The following is a 13,694-nucleotide window of genomic DNA, read 5'->3' as shown; positions in this document are numbered from 1 at the left end:
ACAACTCTAAAACACTGTTCAAGATTTCTTATCACAAAATACCAACTTAGGTTAGCAGAATTACATTCTGTTTTCTCTTGTATTTGGAAGGAGCAGTAGCCAAATAGTTGGTTAACTGGGAGTTGTAACTTATATTAATTTTTTCCTCTACCTGATTGGGGCTGTCTCTTGCACACTCCAGTTATGTTACTAGAAATTCTTGTAATGCCACTGTTTCAGTATCAATTGACAAGGAGTGATTTGCATGATGGTTTTTTGTTTGGGAGTTTTGGTAGAATGTGAATCTTGTTTTATCCATACTCAGTTCTGATATAATAGATTATGATTAACTAAGTGTTCAAAGGGATTTGAAAGTATAAGTCTAGGCAGTCGGTTGAGACGTCACTGTAAAACTTCACAGCCTTCCAATCACCTGCTGTCCGTCTCTGCATTCTTTAGCCGATAGCACTGTTTCTCATGTGCGTGTCCCATGAACCCCAGACTTAACTACCAAATAACCTAATTCCTAAGTCAGGTAGTGACACTGGCGATTCTTTCACCTGCTCCCTGTTCTGGCAGGCAAATTACATGCGGAAATATTTCAGACTTCCAAGGTTGCATCTCTTTGCTATTGTGTAATCTTCTCCTGCTAAGTTTTTGATTTGCAGAGGTACAGCACTTCTAAGCCTGTGAGAATATCCACATAACACAGAATTTACTGTCAAAATAACAAAAGCAGCAACACAGCATGTGTAATTCAACATTGTTTTTTTTTTTTTTTTCTGGGACTGGACAATTCAGTTCCTACTTAACTCCCTTCTTTGTTACAGAGGAAAAATAGTAATTTCTAGCTGCTCTCAGCATTATCAGTTGTTTTTCAGAGTATGCTTCAAGGCTTAAGTTGTTTCTTGTTACATCCACTTTTCTGCAGTTTGCTGTGGGTGTACCGATATTACTGTGAAGCAAGAAACTTAAAGAAATATAGATACTTAGTTTGAGAGTCTTTGCTACCTAGATTTAACTTTGCATTCTATTAATGAAAGAGGGGTTTTTAATTATTTTCTTGTAACTTTATCTGGATGCAGGGCTGACCACAGCATCATAGAACAGTGATAAACAATGACAAGACAAAACCAGTTTCATTCCAGTTGTGAAACTAGTTGGACTCTTAATTTCCTTTCTGACTTTGTCTTCTTTCTCTGAATTGAATTTTTTAAGGTAGTCCTCAGACAGTTCCTCAAGTTCACCTGAATCCAGGAAATTCTGATAGTTATACTTATCAGAGTATTCAGCAGATGAGAAATGCAATGGAAAAAGAGATAAAGAATGAGAGAACAAAAGGAAATGGTAGAGAGTTAGCCTTCACGCTCATGCCGTTGTATGCTCTTGGAGTGGGAGTGTTTGCAGCATACAAATTTCTTAAGGTAAGCCATAAGAAAAGCATTAAATTATTGAAATTAGAAGGAAATGTAACTGTTGTTTTTTGTATTTTTTTTTTCTTCTTCCAATTCTGAGCCCATGTATATGGTTGTCCAAAAGCCATTTCGTTCTTGGTTTGACTTTGAATGTGAGCTCCAAAACTAAAATTATAGCATATTTGATTCTTCCTTATGAAGGCTTCTGACTTATCTTTTTATAGGCACTTAAATAAGTGAGTATCTTACACTCCCCCTCACTTTGCCCCCACCCTCGAATAAGAATCTGAGAACCTAAAGAGTGCCGTTACCTGAGACTGTAACTTAAGCCTCACCAGTACTTCTCTTCCTTTTCATTCTTCAGAATGAGATTGAGTATGTGAAGGAGATGGATGATTCCTGCAGAGTAATAGTATTAGGTGAGCAATTAGATAGAAGAGCAAGTAGTCTAGGCCTTTTATTTGGACTTCTTACTTGGTCATGCAGATGCAGCTGCAACACAGACTTATCCATGAAATGTGATAGTTTTCTACAATTAGTAAATTAAACAACAATTTTAAAATATCAGTCTTGATATCTCTTATTTGTAGTAATAGATATTACAGCACTTGCAATGCTGAGAGTGCAGCTGGAACATTGTTGCATGCCTTCAGGGAAAAAAACCCTTAAAGCTGAACAGGACAGGAGACAGCATTTTCATTTCCATAATCAGTTTCATATCATCTCCTATGTGAGAAAAATACAACCGCTTAGCAAGATGAACATAGAGGCTGAGCAGTTTGGTTTTATAAATAAATGTAATTAGTTTGTAAATGAGATTTAAACATCATAAACCAAGTATTCTGCGTTACAACACTTTACACTTCTACTTGTGGTATTGAAAGGTAAATATTTTTATAATATCATCTCTATTACTTTAAGAAAGAAGTTTTACCTCCTAGTTAATGGTAGGAGACTGGATCAAGTAACCTAGAAGGTTCCTTCTGTCCATTTTTGAAAACTGAAGTTGGAATAGCAACTGCTTTTTCCTACAGCTTTTGTCGGTCAGGTTGTCATTGATTAAAAGCAGAAGTGTTAGTTTAAGATAGGAAGAAGGCATGGCATAAAAAAGGTTCCCTTAATGCAGCACATTTTTATGTTGCTGTTTAATTTTGGTAAATTTCCAAATGCATATTTTTAATATGCAAATAATGATGAAGTTTTTAAATGTGATTGTGTTTGTTAAAGATGAAGTCAAATGAAGAAAGTGCCTCCAAAAAGGAAAAAAGTACAGAAGACAAGGCAAAGGAAACAGGTAAGATACCCCTTGAGAATGCGTATGTTCACAAAAAATGTGTATTTTCTGCTGGAACAAGCTATACATTTTTGATGATGCAGTCTAGCTAAATGAGAACAATCTTTTCAGTTACTTATGTGCAGTTAGGAACCTACATGAAAACACTTTGTTATTGTATATATTTGAAACACTTGAAAACTCGAGATGGTAATATTCTTTAAAACAGCCACAGTAATAATAGTATGTTTCTCTGCCTTTTAATGTCTGATGTTTTTGTCACCTAAGACCCATTCGGTTTTCTTCAGCGCAATAGGATGTTTAAATAGGACATGATACTCTTTAGAATTAATAGACTATTTTAAAAGGATATAGTGATCTGCTTTAGAATTAAACTGTATTGATGGTGGAACAGTATGGATAAACAGTTATAGAGACTGCTGAATTTCTGGGGCAAATTAGAGAGCTGTCAAAAACATTCACTGTTTATAGAAGAAATAGAATAAACTACCATCTTTTTCTTTATGATAAACAGTACTCTTGACTGTCTGATTCAGTCTATTCTGCATGTGCCAAGAAGTGGGCTTTCGTTTTGAGAAAACGTTATGGCACATCAAAGTTGAGCTCTTTTAATATTTTTTTGCCCCTTGTATAGACAAATTTTTAGTTAATTGAACACCTAGCAGCCTCTTTCAGTGTCTCTCTACACCAGATCTGTAATCAGGTTCAGCAATGATTTGCTGCAGTGCCTGCTCACTGTCCTTGCATGTTGCATGCTTCTTTCTTCAATTCAGAGTTTAATAGTACTTCTGGAGGAGTTACTCCTCTCAACTCTAATGCTTGAAGCATTGAATATGTTTGCAAGGTGTGAGTGGGCAAATTCATGACAGTATGCTAATTAGAAATATACTACTTATACCTCATGAAGTCTTGTAACTGCAGAGTTTTTGATTCTTGAAAGGTGGGAGCCATGTTCTTGTGCAGTTTTTACTGAAGTGTGCTCTATTTGGGCCCAGTTGGAGACAGGTTATTGGATGAGAAGGACTTCTGGTCACACGTAGGCTTCTGTTCTTAACCCCGTCATTGGCTTTTCATATTCTGGAATTTTATAGAGAAAAAAACTTCCTGTTTTTGAATCTGCTCAACCAAAAATAAAAATGAATATCCTTTTGGTATTGTAAATACTTTTCTTATAATGTTCTGTCTCTCCTGCTCCCCACCTCCCTCCTTTTTTTTTCTTTTGTTTTTTTGTTAGAGCATCAGCTTTTAGAACTGGAGCAGCACCTTGCACAGACAGAGAAAATGTTAAATTCTTTATTGACTCAGTTGGATCCACTATCAAACTGGTGAGTTTTTCTAAAACATCTCAGTAACTATTTTCTGTAAACTGAATTTCTCCAAAATGTTAACAAAGAGTTATTAAAATGTTCCTTATACATAGGTAGGCAACAGTGTTTAGGAAACTTCTTTAATTACATTTTGTTTCTGTAGCGTTTTGCAGGTAATACCTCTTCAGCAATTTGCAGTCTTTTCCACAGGCACCTCCTATCTCTTGTTGACCAAACACATGCAAAAGCTCAGATTTACAATCAAGTTACTGTGGCTTAAAAATTAATTAGATTTCTGGTAGCAGAAGGAGTTTCTTACTTTTGATACAATTAGAAGACAAAGCTAGTGATGAAGGCATAGCAGCTTATTTTTGTGTTTTGAAATGAACCTGTCAAGTCAAGGGTGTCAAACTCATTTTCACCGGAGGCCACATCAGCCTCACGGTTGCCTTCCAAGGGCCGAATATAATTTTACATTTATTCAGTCCTAAAATTACGTTTGGCCCTTGAAAGGCAACCGTGAGGCTGATGTGGCCTCCGGTGAAAATGAGTTTGACACCCCTGTGTTAAGTGATTGTGTGTGTATCAGGGAAATACAACTTCTCTGTAGTAGTGTAACAAGAGAATAAGTAATATAACCTCCTTGTAGTTTTAGAGAAGTTCTTTTCTTAAGAAGCTAAGGCCTTACCCATCTCCTTCATGAAGCCTATTTTAAAACATGAAGAATTTCATGATTGTTGCTTTAGTGTACTGAACTTAATATGTGCTGAAACTGTTAAGCAGAAATTCACTGACCTATTTGCCTAACCAATTTCTAGTAGTGATGAGGAGGAGAGTAAACAAAATCTGAAATAGATGAAAAAATCCTCTGAACTGTAACATTCTATGTTAGGCATTGTTTACTTTCGATAATAGTTTCTTTCAGTAGTTGTTACTCAACCTTGGCCATTGGGACTTCAATGTTAAAATTCAGCAACTAGATTATTCAGTAGGTGTATGTGATGGGTTTCTCTCTTCTCAAGAGGCAATTCTCAAAGAAAAGCTTGACATAAACATGTTGCTAACTTCACCATGGTATTTGTCCATGGAAGGAAATGTTACAATCTTATGCGTTATTATGAAGCACTCACTTCCAAGGAAATCTTTCAGCAGTTGACATCTGTCTTTTTTTCTAGTGTTAATGCTTTAGCTTGTGAGCAGAAAGATGAAATAATGACACAGCTTCAATCGATTAGACGACTGATGAAAGAAAGTGGATTGGATAAGTCAGAAAACGAGATGAAAGGTACTTTGATTTCCAGCAGGATAGATAACTAAGTAGTTTAAAGAATAAGCACATCTTACTATAGTAACGTTCAGCTCCTGCATCTTGGGTAATATGTGTGGAATTAATTTTATCCTGGAGGAGTACCATTCTTCCTGTTTGAGGTGAATCTAATTTCAAATTTTGAATACGTCATAATTTTTTTTTAAGAATAGGTGCTAAAAGACATTGAATTAGGATAGACCACACAGCCATGTTCTGCTTTGTTAAAACTGGCTTGTTGAATGTGAGTTCCTGAGCAGTCTGTTGGTATTGGACTAACTTCAGTCTGAGGAAACCCAGATGGGGACCTCTGAGGCTGTTGAGTAAGGTTTGCATAATACACTAAACAGCAAATTGTATGTTGGTTTCAACTGGAGACTTCCAAGAGCTGCGTAGTAGTCCAAGAGAAATCTTAGTCCAAGAGAAATGCTTCCTTAGAAATTTGGGAAGTTTTTGCAGTAGTTGAGTCTTAATAAAAGAGAGAAAACAAAAAAAAAATATATATATTCTGCTTCTAAACTGACTCAGAAATTTGGAGCCTTTCTAGTAATTTAAACTTTGGTTTTGATTTTTTTTCTGTATTATAAGATGCTAGCCACATTTGTACCGAGAAACTTGAAGATCTCATTCAGTCATTTGCTGAACATTCTCAAGGGAAAGAAATGGATGACAGAGAAGATGACAGCAATGAAGATTTGCTTGAAGATGTTGATAATGATGACAAAATAGAAGAGCATGAATTATGTGATGAATGTGAAATACTTCAGTTTGAGCCAGATGAGATAGAAGACCAAGAAATTATAAAGAAAGATGCCATTGAATCAGAAGAGATAGGACTGAGGAGACGTAATAGATATGAATGAAATCTACATATGTAAAACTTCCAAAAGTTTATGAAATATTTTTTCTAAGGTTGTATGCACTTTAAACTGTTTTGAATGAAGTTATGTGCACTGCTGTATGCTTTAAAAAGATGGGTGAAATACTGTCTGTGCTCTTGTCTGATTGTTCTGTAACTGACTTCAGTGGCAGCAGAATTTTACTCGGGATGTTTACATATTTTTTTCTATTTATTTTTCCTATAAAAATACTAGTGTACTCTGTATATAATGCACTGTAATTATATCTGATGCTTCACTAAAATATTAGAATATCTCGTAATTAAGACTATAAAGAATAGATGTTTCATAAATGTTTTGTAACTAGTAAGCACGATGCCACTTGAACCGTAACTTTCTTGAGTTAATTAAAGAGCATGCACTGATGAATTTAGCTCTTTGTGGAAAACTTAGTTCTGGGGGGAGTGAAAAGCAGTGTGGGTTAAGTCTTAGAGGTGCATTCATAGTCAAGTTTCTTTATTTGGAGAGAGAAATTTTGTGACAGACACAATTTTAAAGTAATTATGTCCGACTTTGCTGTCTCCTCAGGAACGTTTGTATAGTTTTGTGTGTCAATTTAAACCTTAATGCATTACAATGGATCACTTGATTTCTTCCCCACCTGTCACTGGTTGAAATCAGCAGCTGCCTAATAATTGATTGATACCCATTAGTACTATATCCCTGTTTCATATTTATTTTAACACAATAGAACCTGGACTTTTGGTTCATTTTAGTACACTTTTTCTTACATCAGTATCAACAGATGTATGGCTATATATCATTGAAGAACTGTGGGGCTTGGGGGTTTATTTTTTCAATACATTATGCCAACTTGATAGTGGCTTTTGTAGGTCAGTGTTAAGAAAGCCTTTTTTATTCTTTACTTTGCCAGACTCATGTTGTCCATACCTTTATTTTCTACTTATTTTTTGTTCACTTAAGGCACATGGCTTTGGAACTGTCACCCTTTAATAACAGCAATTATATTAGAGGTAGGTCTGACAGAACAATGCTGTTAAATTTTCTGTTTTATAATTGCACAGCTTTTAAGTAGGCCAGTTATAATGCCTGAACTCTTTTGCCATCTTTGTTCCTACAGAAAAATAACACGTAGATTTGTTTTTCTGGGGGAAATGTACTGTAGTTAAAGGGACCAAAACTATTACTGTGTCACTCACTGAAATGGAATGAATTGTTCATTCGTGTGTGGAAACATGGTACATCTTTGGTTCTAAAAATGGATCACACAGGCTTGGGAGGAGCAGCATTTAGAAATACATCCTTAGTGTATTAGTTTCACAGTAAGTGAGATTTTTGCCTGTGGAAAACTAATTGATAAAAAAGTAAGGGTTTTGTAAGAGGGGACAGATTTTTTTTCCCAAGACAGATAAATCAGACCTGGTACTTGGAAACAATTTGATTTTAAAAAATAACTGATGTGGGTCTGGTCATTCAAGACAACTGGAACTGTTTAAAAAAAAAATGTAATAGCATAGAGGCTGTAGTCTGAGATGACTAGTAAGGGTTAATAAAGTGAACAGAAACTAATTTTCAAGCCTTTGATCAGAAAGAATGAAGGAATAGGAACCAAGTGTGCTGCACTACAGTGGTGTTTGCTGTTTGTGGCTCCATTGCTTTCTCTGGTGTGGGTGCAGGTCAGCAGTCACAGGGCCATAGACTGTCCTGAGTTGGAAGGGACCCACAAGGATTATCGAGTCCAACTCCTGTCTCTGCACAGGACAACCCCACAGTTCACACCATGTGTCTGAGGGTGTTGTCCAGTCGGTTCTTGAACACTGTCAGGCTTGGGGCCGTGACACCTCCCTGGGGAGCCTGTTCCAGTGCTCCACCACCCTCTGCGGGAAGAACCTTTTCCTAATGTCCGATTTAAACCTCCCCTGGCACATCTTCTGCCATTCCCTCGGGTCCTAGCATTGGTCCCCAGAGGGAAGCGTCTTCCAGGCGCTGCCACCATTGCTGGTGACATTCTTACCCACAGGACTTCACTGCCTCACCAGAGCTGTGGCTTTCCTGTTCACTAGTCTTCGGATGCTGCTGCCTGAAGCCTTTTAGCTACTTGTAGCTAATTGCTGTATTTCTGACCCAGCGCTACACACATTCACCGTGACTCCTTTCGCTGCTATTTTAAAGTCTCCGACAATGTCAGCAGCCTGGGACTGTTGGGGACACGAACCTGTGCAACGCCGAAGTGCCCTGGTGCTCCCAGCAGCTGTGCGTGGGGACCGCAGAGCTGGCAGGCGGGCGCGGGATGCTCGGGCAGCCATACCCCGAGCGGGACGCTTCCTCAGGAAGAGCAGGGAACTAGCTTGCCCCGGTCAGCTGAGACGGAATCTTGCGAAACTTGGCTGCGAAGCCTGGCTCAGATTGGCCCCTCCGCGCTGCTGTAGGGCAGGCGGAGGCGGGGGCGGTGCCGCGGAGCGCAGGCGCGGGTGGGAGCGGCTTCTGCCCCTCGGGCCGCGGGCAGGTAGGGCGCGGTTACCATGGAGACGTGCGAGGCCGGGCCCTCCGGTGGGACCCCGAGCCGTGTCCCAGTGCGCTCACGGGAGCGTTTCCGTGGAGATGTCGGAGCCCATGATGTTTATTTCATCTCTTACAGCGTTGATGTTTGTGATAAAGTTATTTCAGTGTGTAAACTCTTAGATACAAAAAGACTCACTTTTTCCAGTGCCTTCATTTGGGAGGATGCTACATTTCAGTAAGAGCCTGAAGTTGTGTGAAGATGGGAGGGGGGGAGACCTTATCGCTCTTTACACCTACCTGAAAGGAGGTTGTAGCGTGGAGGGTGTTGGTCTCTTCTCCCAAGTAGCAAGTGATAGGACAAGGGGAAATGGCCTCAAGTTGCACCTGGGGAAGTTTAGATTGGATATTGGGAAAAGTTTCTTCTCAGGTTGTCAGGCGTTGGAACAGGCTGCCCAGGTCAGTGGTAGATTCACCATCCCTGGAGGTGTTTAAAAGATGTAGAAATGAGGCTCTCAGGGACATAGTTTGGTGCTAGAGTTAGGTTATGGTTGGACTCAATGATCTTAAGGGTCTCTTCCAAACAAAATGATTCTGTGATTCTTCATTTTAAGTGCTCTGAGGAAGGGGTATGGCTGGGAGGCTGGCGGTTTGGTGAGCTGCTGTGTGGCCATCTCCGAGCAGGCCCTACAGTTGTGTGCTGCTTGGTAGAGGAGAGGACACTTAGGAGATAGAACTCACATAGTAGGTAGAAATGGGGTCTACTTTTGTGGATGGTCATTTGAAAACTGAGCTTCTGACTCCTGGGAACTAAAAGATAGGCTTTTGGTTCAAACCTGTCTGTGTGGAAAGAGAAACCAGCAGAGCAGAAGATGGCATACTGATAACAAGTCGCTCTGGAGCTCTCAAGGCCTGCTGTGTGCCGGGGGGCTCTTATGTCTCCCTGAAATGTTTAATCCCAGAGCATGGTGCAGCTGAGAGCCAGGCAGCAGCTGGGAGTGAGGAGTAAAAAAAGGCTGGATGTTATCAAGGGATAGCAAATCAGTAATGCTGGTATGAGAAGGTATGAAGAGAAGCATGAGGGAGAGAGGGAGTTAAACTTGAGGCAAAGAGGTGAATTTGAACAGGTATCTGGTTAAATATTAGTAAGGAAAGACTGAAATTAAGAGGTAGTGAAATAGGGAACCCAGCAACATTTCATAAATTGCTGAAGACAGTACCCACATTGCTGGTGATAGACACATTGTTTCTAAAGCAATATTTATTTACAGAAGTGCTTATATAGAATACACATTGTTTTATTTGTAGCTTTTTTTTTTTTTTTCCAGCTTATTCTGAAGGTTGTCATTGAATTTGCATGGATTTGGAAGTTAGAGGAGTTGCTGCATCCCCTCGAAGGCAGGCTCAGCTGTCATCAATGGGGAAGAAACATCAGGTATGTTAATGGTATGTTGTGTGGTTGTTCTCCTTCTGTATTTTGACATTTTTACAAATATCTTCATCATACTTCAGAAGGTTTTTAGTTTGAGGTTATAATGCTTTCTGTAGAGAACGAAACTTTTAAAGAAATTATTTGTGTCAGAAAGTGATAGTTTAGTATGACAGCTTCTCAAATGAAGGAGAAAATTTCCAGTAAGAACAGCTGTCCCAAAATAACTGATGTTCTGGGCACTTAGCTAGGATGTAGAGGGCTGGGGAACAAACAAGTGCTTGCAATTAAGTGCAACAGAGGCTTGAACCTGGTTCTGTGTGCTGCTGTCTCAGGCTGTTGGTGAAACTGGTAACAGGTGTGTCTATGTTTTTGTTTTACAAGACAGCAAGAAAGTGAAGCAACTCCTAAACCGTAATTTCCAAAGACACAATTTCAGATTGATGTGTAAAATGAATCTCAGTGCTCTGCATCCATTAGGAATAGCTGGAAAACAGAATTCCCCTTCATAATAATCTATTTTGAGATAAGTTAGGTGTGCAACCTTCACAGGATCACTGTAGCAGAAACTTTGAGGTTAACTTTTGAAAGCCTGATCACTGAAAGTATGATCTTGGCTTCTGAAGGCCATTGTTGTAATTATAGCTAAGATAAATATCGACATTTTTAATAACAGTTGATTTTTCTCACAGAAATTGTGTACTTTATGCCGATGATGTAAAGTTAATTGGTAATCTTCCCTCAGCTCCCAAGCACCCATTTAACTTCCTTATTTGTTGGATGACCACATGAGGAATTCTTGGAGTTTGACTGCCAAGTTGCTGTTTTCCTTGTTTGTCTGATTTGGAATGAAAAAGGACCTTTTGTAAACAATATCACATCAGTTTTATAATGTTACCTTTTAGCCACTCTTTTAAGAATGAAATACCTGTGTACAACAAGAGCGTTTGGGGTATGTAGTGTAGGTCAGGGGTATCAAACTCATTTTCACGAGAGGCCACATCAGCCTCACAGTTACCTTCAAAGGGACAAATATAATTTTAGGACCGTATAAATGTAGAAGTAGTGAAAATGAGTTTGACACCCCTGGTGTAGGTTGTAAAAGAAAATAAATGTCAATTTCTCTGTAATCTCTCACCTCTTTTTTTCTTCTCTTTCTTGTACCTCTCAGTTTTGAAATTTAGACTCCCTAGTCCATCTGATTCTTTATGGCTTGCAGAAATAAAACATAGATTAAAATTAGGTTGAAACTGTGCTTTACCTTGTAAATGTGGACAGTTTTCAGGATGATTTTTTGCTTGCTTTCTTCATGATCCTATGACTTCTGGAAAAGGAATTACATTAATACTTTAGCGTTTAGAATGTGGTATGTTCTTTACCTTATCACAGTTGAAGTAATACAGAAAAAATAGATGCTTGTGATTTAATACGTTACATTTAAGTTTTAAGAATAAGACTGAATTGTGTTAGATCTCAACGGTTTTTAACATATTTGACCACAAGGTGGTGGTATTTAGTATGTGCGAACTTACTGGAGGGAAACTTCTTTTTCTAAACCTGGACAGCCGTTTTTGAGGGCACTAGAGGGTGGTGTTGCTGAACTGTGAGCTGCGTTTTCAGGAGCAGGCGACAAGTGTGTGTGGCAGGAAGGGAGTGACAGTTTTGTGACTGCTCTGAAGTCGTGAGAGGTGTTAGGGCACCGCTGAGATAGGATGTCTGCATGGTTCAGACTGTGATGCTGAGATCTCTGAGCTGAAGAGGGTGAAAACAAAGATGCTGGCCCTGGTTCAGAACATCCCCACACCACATTTTGTTCCAGATTGGGAGGCCAGATGGGGGAATTGTTACCAAGTGCTTTCCCCAGACCAACTGTCTTCCCTAGGGATTTGGTATTGGCTCTTTTCAGAAAACTGTAGGGGGGGTGGGTTGAGCTTTGGCTGAAATTTTTCCTTCTTGGTATGTTTTTAATCAGTTGAGTTTGGAGATCTGTGTGGTACACAGCCACGCAAAATTGTGTGAGTATGCAAGCTGCCTAGTCATCGTCATGTGCTGCTATACTAAAGCTCATGATACAGTTACAGCAAATCTCAGGGCTTTTTTGGGGTCTGAGTAGCTCCACGTGAGCCAGCTGGCTGTCACTATTGTTTTGGTTTGAGGGTTGGCTGAGGGGGTGGTTCCCAACAAACAAGGACCATGTGACCAAAACCCTTGTGAGCAGGGATTCTACAAAGTCTCAGGGACATGGATTATTTTTAGCGCATTATTAACAGCTGACATGGATACTATCTGGATTATGGTTTCTTAATGGCTGGAAATCTTTCTGTCATGATCAATAATCAGTCTTTCAGTCTTATGATCTGTAAGAATCAACTGTCAATGAAAGGTTTTTGTTTTGTCCTTTTGTTAGTAGCATCGTGGTCAAATACATCAAACACATACTTTGAGTCATTGATTTTAAATATTCCAGAGAAGTTGAAAGAGAAAACTGTGTATTTTAATCCTGATCCTTGTAGGTATGTAATAATGTGTTGTTCTTTTAGGGCTGGAGACCAGATACACGGGCTAGTCATGGTCCTCGCCCACCAGAGTAAGTCTGCTTCTATTTCTGATAAGTTTGTATAACTGTGCATTATTAATGCAATGCAATTGCATTTGTATTGGTATGCAACTTGGTGTTCCATGAAATCTATCATCATAGGCTTGTCTTCTGTGATTTTATATTTAGAATAGAATTTTTGATGCATTATTTGGATTAAGTTGATTTACATTTGGTTGAGCTTAATGGTAGAGCTGTATTCAGGGCTTATACCTAGTCTTTCTGGAATATTTTTAATATAGTAGTCTGCAAAAAGAGAAAAACTTTTGGTTTTGCTTTAACTATTAGCCTTCTTTGCAGGTATTAAAATAAAAATGATAGAGAAACTGTTGTGAAGGGGTTTTACAAGCAAAGGGAAATTTTGTACAGTGTCTGTAAATTTTAAAACCTTATAGTTACTTCTGCAGATAGGCACTGTTTGCTATTCTAAGGGTTATGTTTGACAGTTTAGTTTGTTGGGTTTTTTTTTTGACTGAAATGCCTTAAAGCCAATATATCTCTACATTATTTTACAAGTATGTGTGACCATGGCTTTGGATTGTTCGTAATGAAGTCAAGGAATCTAAATTTCTGTGTACCATCAGTCATTCTTTAATAAAAAAGGACTGAAAATTAAGGACCTCTCTAATTCCAGTAAGTAATCTTGTTATAACAAGATTCCAGAGTATACTTGGAGTAAAAACAGAAGACATGGAGATACTTGGATGAATTGGGAGATGTTTTCATTTTGTTAGCACAGTGGAAGCCAAATGTTCTTCACTATTTCATTCTGCTTAATCTCTTCCAAGAAGTTGGGAAGGTTTGCATCCCAAGGAGCTGTTGCTTCCCTGTTGCCTCTCTGGTGACTGATTATAGAGGAATTTTGCCACAGACCTGCAGTGGAAAACAGGACTAAGGAATCCCTGATTTATAATCTTGTTGCAGCAGCTCGTGCTGGAGAGTGAAGAGAAGCTGAGGTGGCCGTGCTGGGAGTGAAGAAGGGCCTTGCAGGGGCCCTTTTCAGCTGCCA

The 13,694-nt window shown here is 38.9% G+C and overlaps 1 protein-coding gene and 1 long non-coding RNA gene across 5 annotated transcripts in view; one reads left to right on the top strand and one right to left on the bottom strand.

The window, feature by feature from the left end:
* Positions 1–2,056: 2,056 nt before the first annotated feature.
* LOC139825651 (uncharacterized) lies at positions 2,057–8,588 on the bottom strand. The gene is made up of 3 exons (XR_011735855.1): positions 8,377–8,588; positions 3,587–3,765; positions 2,057–2,120 (listed from the first exon to the last, which is right to left on the bottom strand). It is a non-coding gene; the product is annotated as an uncharacterized lncRNA (long non-coding RNA).
* The window catches only part of CAPS2 (calcyphosine 2), a 35,739-nt gene continuing 28,206 nt past the window's right edge, over positions 6,162–13,694 (top strand). The window contains exons 1-3 of one of the 4 annotated variants that reach the window (XM_065844488.2): positions 6,162–7,174; positions 9,989–10,095; positions 12,630–12,676. In XM_065844488.2, the coding sequence (XP_065700560.1) occupies positions 10,018–10,095; positions 12,630–12,676 (125 nt within the window). In that variant the 5' untranslated portion in view covers positions 6,162–7,174; positions 9,989–10,017. Of the gene's footprint in view, positions 7,175–8,560; positions 8,668–8,700; positions 8,899–9,985; positions 10,107–12,629; positions 12,677–13,694 lie in introns of those variants that run through there. The other 3 variants (XM_065844469.2, XM_065844479.2, XM_065844497.2) reach the window with 3 other exon arrangements.

Source organism: Patagioenas fasciata, chromosome 1 (assembly GCF_037038585.1).
Source record: "Patagioenas fasciata isolate bPatFas1 chromosome 1, bPatFas1.hap1, whole genome shotgun sequence".
In the NCBI taxonomy this organism is placed as follows: domain Eukaryota; kingdom Metazoa; phylum Chordata; class Aves; order Columbiformes; family Columbidae; genus Patagioenas; species Patagioenas fasciata.
The sequence above is the reverse complement of the archived record's forward strand: the minus strand, read 5'-3'. Positions and strand labels throughout refer to the sequence as shown.